We start from the raw sequence: 8583 nt of genomic DNA, 5'->3' as shown, positions 1-8583 counted from the left end.
CCCTGGAGCTAAATGCGACCAAGCCCCAGCACCAGGCCCCGAGGACCACAAATCGCAGATTGTTCAAAAATCCAGCAACCCCCACCTCAGAAACCCGTGAGAGCTGCTCCCCCCCCCAAAAAAAAAAAAACCCACAAGACCCCTTTAACGAGGGGCAGTCAGACCCCAGCGCGGAGAACACAGGCACCAACCGGCAGGTGGAGTGTAAAAGTTTAGTGAGGCCCAGAACGAATTTGAAGAGCAACGAGCCAAGGACACAAAAACTAACAGTCAAAAAATGCAAAGTGTCCCAGGAGCCTGTCAACGAGGAAGTGAGGGCAGGAGCTGAGCGCACAGCTAAAGCAGCACTCAACACAGATAAGGCAGGTGTGGAAAACCTAAGTGAATTCTTTGCATTGATCGTCAAGGCAGAGGATGTGGAGAAAATCCCCACACCTGAGCCATTCTTTTTAGGTGTCAAATCTGAGGAACTGGCCCAGGTTGAGGTGTCATTAGAGGTGGTTTTGGAACAAATTGATAAATTAAACAGTAATAAGTCAGCAGGACCAGAGTGTATTCCTCCAAGAATTCTGAAGGAACACACATGAAATTGAAGAACTACTAACTGGGGTACGTAACCTATCACTTAAAATCAGCTGCTGCAGCAGGTGACTCACAGATCGATAATGTAATTTTTAAATATATTAGGAACAAAAAGAATCCCAACCATGGTATTGGTCTATTACTAGACAGAAATTGTAGAATTTTCAATAACAACCCAGAAAAGGCAGAAGTGTTCAATATTTCTGTTATGTATTTGGAGAAAAATAATTATATAGTCTCATCATATGCTGGTAACTCTTTCCAGTCTACTGGTACCTATGGAGAATATTAAAGACAAGCCACCGAAGGTTGACATTTTTAAACCATCACAGTCAAATAACTTGCACCCACAAGTTTTAAAACAGCTGGCTGAGGAGTCTGGTGGACTGTCAATATTGATATCTAATAAGTCTTGGAGAAGTTCCAGAAAACTGGAAGAAAGCAGTGGTGTGCCACTTTTTAGATTGGGTAAATAGGGTGACCTGGGTAATTATAGGCCTTCAGCCAGACATCACTCTCAAGCAAGATAACAGAATGGCTGATATGACACTCAATTAATATAGAATTAAAGGAGGGTAACAATTAACATCAATCAACATGAGTTTATGGAAAATAGATCCTGTCAGACTAATTTGATATCTTTTTCTTGATGAGATTATGAGTTTGGTTGATAAAGGTAATAGTACTGATGCAATATACTTAGACTTCTGTAGACCTGGTACCACCCATTTTGATTAAACTAGAATATAAAAGTAACATGGTACACATTAAAGGCATTAAAAACTGGCAGATAGGTCTCAAAATGTAACTATAAATGGGGAATCATCATCAAGCAGTTTTTAAGGGGATCGGTTCTTGGCCCTATGCTAGCTAATTTTTTATTTTTTTTTAAATCAAGGACCTGGAAGAAAACAAAATCATTGATAAAGTTTGCAGATGACACACACATTGGGAGAGTGATAAATAAAATGAGGACCAGTCACGCTGGAGTGGTTGGTGTACTGGTTAAGCACACAATGCGTATTAAGACAGCTATATATAAATGTATACATCTAGAAACAAAAAATGTAGTCCATACTTCCAGGATGGGGGCTATCTTGGGAAGCTGTGACTTTGAATAAGCTTTAGGGGTCATGGTGGAGATATCTCCCACTGCAATGCTGTGGCCAAAAGAGCTCATGCAATCTTGGACACAAACGGGAATGGTGAGTAGGACTAGAGAAGCTATTTTACATCTGTATTGGGCACTGGTACAACTGCTGCTGGAATCCTGTGCCCAGGGTGGCTGCCTACAATTCAGACATGTTGATAAATCAGACGGTTCAGAGAGGAGCCATGAGTGATTAAAGGGTCAGAAGCTGCCTTTGTGTGAGAAGATAAATACAAAGAGCTAAACCTATTTAACAGAGAAGGTTAAGAGGTGACTTGACAACAGTCTATACGTATCTACATGGGGAACAAACATTTGAGAATGGGCTCTTCATTTTTGTAGAGAAAAATCTAACACGAGGCAACAGCTGGACGTTGGAAGTAAAGCTTACCTTTTAGTGGTGAGAGCAATTAACCATTGGAACACTTTACTGGGGTCATGGTGGATTCTCCATCAGTGACCATTTTTAAATCACGATGAGATGATGGTCTAAGAGCTACTCTAGGAATTATTTGGGGGAAAAGCTCTGGCCTGTATTATACAGGAGGTCAGACTAGATGATCACAATGGTCCCTTCCAGCTTTGGAATCTATGAATTGCCTCTCAACCCCCTTCCTTCCAACCCTGGACAGGTTTTGTGGGGTTAAGCACCCTTGCAAGACAAGCCTCTCAGACCTCACGAGTGAGCTGCTCTTAGCTGGTGAGGAAGCAGAGTGTGTTTATCGGGATGTCCGGGCCTTACACCACCAGTCTGCCAGCAAATTACTTCTCTAGCAGCCGCACACTAGTGCTCAAAGCTTCTTGCAGGGCCTGCCTCAACGCTCTGCTTTATGATGCTCTGCGCGATGCAGGACACAGAAGGACGTGCTGCGTGGCACAGGCTCTGCCCTAGGAGGGGGTGTAGTGAAACAGCAGCCTTAGATTTGTATCAATCAAATCCCACACTAAAAAGACTGCCCCTTCCTTTTGTTCACGTACTGCACGTAGCACAAAGGGATCCGGATCCATAGTTAAGAACCGTAAGTGTTAAATAACTCCATCAAGCATCTGCCCTCCTTCAGCAATCTGTTATGGAAGCGGATCTCTCAGAGGGGAACGTGCAGGCAGAGCAGCAGCATTTTAAAAGAGACAGTACTGGACAGAGTAATTTATTTGAAGAAGAGTTCAGGGATATTACCAGCTACAGGTTATACGAGCCAGTAATAGATTAGCACTGAGGCCAGTGACATTCACATTAATCATCTCCCACTGTCCAATAGAAAACAAGTCTCTGTACACACAGGCGCTTTGGCCAGCAGCTTGTTCAGTCATCCATGCTCCCTGGGGAGAGGGAGTCACAGCTCCAGCACAGCGGCAAGACGCAAGGCACATTGCTGAAGTCCATTTTTGCGTAAAGGTCGACACGCAGACCATGGTGCAGGATGGCCCCACGAGGCAGGCAGCGTTGCTCCATACTCCAGGCACATGGCTCACTGCAGAGGTGATTTCAGTGACATTTACATAGCAGACAATAAATAAGGGGTGGGGAAATCAACCATTATACAGTTTAACAGCGTAATTTTAGGAACAATAAAGCCAAGGCCTCCCTCTAGAAAGAGGGACCCTTGCTAACTCAAACAAAATGATCCTCCTTCCTTTACAAAAACATTGCACTTTTTATACACACAAGTCTCTTCCTAAGCCTTTTATTTACTTTGAACCAACCCAACAAATTGGTCACATTAGAAGATTCCTCACTAGTTGTCCAGGGCAGGAGTGAATAAGCCTTTGGAGACAGAGACTGGTCAGGGGAAGAGCTGTGTACGTGGAAATATAGTGGCAAGATACAAAGGCAAGACTAGAGGTATGTTACAAATACTAAAGGAAGATTTCCTTACGTAGCAGCCTCCTAGAAGAGAGGTCAGGGGACCACAGCTGTCCAATGCGGTAGCTGGCCAGTGGTGTCCAATCTGTAGCCCTCAATGTATTAAGAAAACACATCTGATTATGAATTGGAAGAGCATTCCCTGACTGTGTCCTGTGATTATTAAACTGAAGCATTGGCCCCATTACTATGGGAGACCATGGGAGCAGGTCTGACCTACAGCCACGTGCCCTTGGAGCTGCTGATGTCCCTTCCCGGCTGCAGCCCAGCTGGCAGGGAAGGAAGTGGGAGCAGCTCTGGCTGCTCCAATGCCAGAGTCCTTCCTGGACTGCGAACACCTCAGGGTCAGCAGGATCGGCGCTTGAGTGACTTTATTTCCGTTGGTGCAGGTAACATATTGACTTTGGCTCCTTGACCGTACTGAAATCCGTTCGGCTCGGAGGCTGAGCACCAGGCAATATCACCTGCTCTCTAGCCTGTGGCTACAAGAGATGGAGGGATAGCGGACTCCCAGAATCACATTTTAAAGAAGAACCAACTGAGACACCCAACTGCTGATGTTTCATTAGTAATAAAGTACCACAAACGTTCACTTGCTCAAAGCCGGGGATCATCCCTGGCGAGAAGAGAGAACCAACAGACCCCAAATGTTCTGCAGAGTCAGATGGGCTGGGTACAGCTCAGACCCATTTCCTTCGCAAAATACATTCCAGGCATTCAGGTGAGACAGTGAGCAACTAACACTGAAGGCTACAGGCCTGCTGGAGGAGTGGATGTTGGCAGCGCATGGAGCTAAGGCCTTGTTCATTCGGGGCTTGAGCCGTCCCTCCACCAGGTTTTGTAACGTAGCTGAAAGTGGCAATGCAGCTGTCTCTGCAGCGCATGGAGACAATCTGAGACATCAAGACGAGAACACGTGACCTCAGCAGTCCCTGTTGTTGAGGAAGAGGGCATTCGACTGGATGGTGTTTGCCCTGCTTCTCTAGACACGGCCCCACAACCAGGGCTTAAGGGCGAACTGGCTTTTTCAGGACTAGTTCCGCTAACGCTGGCGTTAAGTGGCCAGAGGACAGGGTGGGACTGTGATTTGGTGAGCAGATAAAGGCAGTTCTTGTCTTTTGATCCGGATTTGGTTTAAGGCCAGACGACTCCAGCCCCCTCCCCCAACCACATGATCTAATTCACAGTGCGTGGTCCCTGGGAGAGGAGAGGCAGGAAAAACCTTTGGTTGGCATGTGGACGGCGGCAGCAGAGTGAACGGCCTCAGTACGTCCCAGGAGGAAGTCTCACTGAGGCGTTCGAGAGACAGACGGCCAGGCTGGGGCAGCTGCTGCCTGTTCAGGGAGGTTTCCCGTGAATGGGGGCAGTAGCCAACACATGCTCCCTCTGGACCCCAAACAGCCCTTACAGTGGGGTACAGGACCTCCCCTTGTTGCCCCCTGGGCGGCAGCCAAGGCTGCAGGAGTGCATCAAAGGGCTACCCCGGAGCAAAGAAAAGGCCTCTGACTGAAGGGCCAGCAGAGGCCATGGTCAGCTGCTGTGGAGCGAGAGGGGTCTGCACTGGAGAAAGCCAAGCCCAGCAGGCAGTGCGGAGAGGGCAGCCCCCTCAGGGGCCTTTCGATGGGAAGCCAGCCGCTGTCCCAGGGGTAGAGCACCTCTGCTGGTGCTCGGGGGTTGCCAGCAGAAGCAGGCACGGTGGTGCTTCATGGTACCAACTGGGCAAGATCACAAGAGGATGGGCCAGAGCTTTCCCAAGCTCAACCACCAAAGCATCAGTGAAGAACAGGCAGGGGACAGGCCCAAGAGAGGCCCGTTCCCCTGAGCTGCAAAAGCACCACAGAGCAGGGCAGGCTGGGAGCCCCTGTCCAGCTGGAGGAGGGAGCAGGCGTGAGCCCACTGTATCCTTTTTAAATGATGCTTCGAGCCCTCACTCGGCAGCGGCCTTAACCGTGCACCCCCTCCCTCCCCTTGCCCCAGATGCAGCGTTACAGGGCTAAATTCAGGCCTGTACCCACAGCAGTACCCACCCCTCAAGCTCCAGCCTCTGCCCTCACAGCTCCCTGCAAAGGCATTAGGAGTTCCTGATGGCGGCCCGAGATGCAGCGGGTTCGGCTCCACGGAGGCTTTTTCACACGTCCGCCCCTTTCAACGCGCACAGGGCTCTGACTGCACAGCGCTGACATAAGCCAGGAGGTTCCATGAGATGCGCCAGGAAGGCAGTTTGGCCTGGTTGCTAGACAGCCCCACAGCTTCCTCGAGCTCCATAGCCTAGAAGGAAACCACTTTCCAGGATTAAAATCCACCTGCCTGGAGAGCCTAGGAATCCAGGCCAAAGCAGCAGGTCCGTACTTCAGAAGTGGCAAGACAAGCTTCGCCAGCATCTCTGCTTACAGGGCAGGTTCCCTGGACTCCACGACACGGTCTACTGGATCGAGTAGGACGGTGCCGCGCAGCAGCAGGCACCGAGGCAGCAAGTGAAGTCCCAACCCTCCCCAGCACTTCAGAGTGGCCTCTCCGCCAGAGAGTTTCCAGCTGAAGACAGCTGTGGTCCTTCCCCGAGCAAGTTCCCAAGCATCCCACTCAACACACGCTGAAGACCGAGGGGGCCTGAGCCTTGTATTTCTCGTGGAAGTTCTTCAGGATGGGGACGAGGTTCTTGAACGCTGGGCGGAAGGAAGCTTCGGATTCCCAGCAGTTTTTCATTAAGCAGTATATCTGAGGAAGGGAAGAACAGTTAAAAGGCAGGCCGAGCACAAATCAAACCCACAACTCAAAGCAGCCGCCCCCACCCTGAGCCGGAAGGCAGTCGGGAACAGGCCCGTTAGCAGGCAGTGGAACGGCCCTCTGGCCGACATGCACCCTCCTCTGCTCCGAAGCCTATCAAAACCAAACCGAAGTAACAAAAGCCACCACTGCTCCCTTATTCCGCTAGCTGAGGGTTCTCTCTGCCTCTGGCCATGGGCGTTGGAGGATACAGCCCCTGCCCAGGGCAGGGCGGCTGGCTGGTGAGGCTTCAAGTTTGCCCAGTCTGAGTGGAATCCCAGGGAGAGCTCTCACTGACTTCGGCAGGGGCCAGATTTCACCCTGCATTCTTTTAGCAGCGTGTAGGGGACAGGCCGACCTACTGCTTCCATTCCTAATCAGAGTGAAGGCAATTAGTCTTTAGCCAGGCCCTCTGGAGGCAAAGCCCCCGTTAGCGAGGCAGTCTCTCTGCCTGCCACGCCAGTCCGCAACCTGCGTATTTCTGCTCATCGAGGGCCTGCCTAAGCCCAGCACCTATACAGCTGTGGTGCTATCCCGGGCATCGTGGGGGAAAGGGATTCTTCCCTTCCTGTCCTAGGCTGCTGAGCAGCGGGAAGCAGCCATCACGTCCCACAGGAGAGGTGGCCACATTCCAAGAAGTGATCCCTGTATAGTCTGTGGAGCACTTGGGGTCCCGGTGGGATGGAACGGGCTGTAGCACTGCATGACGTTATTAACAGGCACCGCTCAGCGCTGACTACACCCCGACAGCCTCACCTCACAAGGACAGTCCTTCGGGCTTGGGAGCCTCTTCCCCCTGTCAAGCAGCTCGATCAGCCTCAGCACGGTCATCTGACCCTGAGTCGCGCCGATCATCTCGATGAATTTCTAAGAGGGAGGGAGAACAAAGCAGGTTGGTGGGGGAGGGTCCCGCTTGTTACTTGTTCAGCAAACTCCAACCCCAGGAGCAGGAAAGCCCCCGTGAGTCCCTCTCCACTCACCACAGGGGGGCTCTGGCTGGAGTCGCAGCGTGTCAGGAGCTCGTAGAGAGTGACACCGAAGGACCAGACGTCGGAGGCGTAATAGAACTTGCACTCCTTCAGGCACTCCATGGCGTACCTGCAGGGTGGGGCAGGGGAGACGGGCACCATCAAGCTACAGCTGCAACCACAGGGCATCAGCACAAGGGACCCACAGCCAGAGCGTGGCAAGAATCCCTCCAAAAACGGCACTTGAGCTCCGAGGGGCTCACAACAGAGATTCTGCGTCATGGCCCTGCACAGCATCCCAGAGTGTCCCAGGCCAGACCCGGCACGGATGGCAGGATCCCATTCCTCAGGGCTCCCCCAGCCACATCTTTGGCATGGCAGGGAACGTACAGAAGGAAGCTGTCACATTCAGACGCAGTCTCTGGGCAGACTTGCTCTGGCAGTCGCCGAGGGAGGAGGCGGCACAGATACTGGTTACCCAGGCGTCCTCACCATGGCTGCGCTGCAGACCTATCCTCAGGGCGCACAGCCTCCAGGTGTTACTGAATTTGCTTTTCCACCACAGGTCGCACGTGGCCCGAGGCCACTCACCTGGGTGGCTCACAAAGACTACAGGTCCCAGCATACAATGCTCCAACTTGAGCCATGCTGGGACCTGTATTTTAAATCAGGCCAACCCTCTCCATTAACAAGAGGGGGCCGACTAGTCAGCTCCGTACAATGCAGATTCACCAGGGCACTGGGATGGCTAGCAAGCTACCGGCATTGCCCTCAGAGGGGAAACATGGGGACCCCACAACGCTTACCAGAAGACGGGACTGTCTCCATCCTCGCAGACGCGGTAATATTCATGCCCTTCGGGGATGGCTTTGGCCAGTCCGAAATCACCAATCTTCACCACGTTCTCGTTCTCCAGCAGCACGTTCCTAGCAGCCAGGTCCCTGTGGATGTAGTGCAGGGAGTGCAGGTAAGCCATGCCCTGTGGAGAGCAAACACCGGATTATCCCCATTCTGCAGCCAGGACCATGAAGCATCTGGAGAGACGGGGACTGGCCCAAGGTCACATGGAGAGTCTGTGACAGAACTGGGGATAGAACCCAGGAGTCCCAGCGCCCAGACCCCTTGCTCTAGCCACTAGACCCCACTCCTTCCCTGGACATTGCACTGCACAATCGTTTGTTTCCCCAGCCCCCCACTCCCCTCCCAGCTCTGGAGTGGCACAGACGCACGGTGTAGCCCCTTTTCCCCCAGGCAGT

General features: G+C 51.6%; 1 protein-coding gene across 1 annotated transcript in view; it reads right to left on the bottom strand.

The window, feature by feature from the left end:
* Positions 1-2867: 2867 nt before the first annotated feature.
* Positions 2868-8583, bottom strand: part of TYK2 (tyrosine kinase 2) — a 28909-nt gene continuing 23193 nt past the window's right edge. Inside the window, exons 21-24 of the mRNA XM_054012580.1 lie at positions 8134-8306; positions 7340-7457; positions 7116-7226; positions 2868-6311 (exon numbers count right to left, since the gene is read on the bottom strand). Of these exons, the coding sequence (XP_053868555.1) occupies positions 6177-6311; positions 7116-7226; positions 7340-7457; positions 8134-8306 (537 nt within the window). The 3' untranslated portion in view covers positions 2868-6176. The remainder of the gene's footprint in view (positions 6312-7115; positions 7227-7339; positions 7458-8133; positions 8307-8583) is intronic.

The sequence above is a fragment of the Malaclemys terrapin genome, chromosome 23 (assembly GCF_027887155.1).
Source record: "Malaclemys terrapin pileata isolate rMalTer1 chromosome 23, rMalTer1.hap1, whole genome shotgun sequence".
NCBI classification, from domain to species: domain Eukaryota; kingdom Metazoa; phylum Chordata; order Testudines; family Emydidae; genus Malaclemys; species Malaclemys terrapin.
This window is presented reverse-complemented; position numbering and strand designations above follow the sequence as displayed.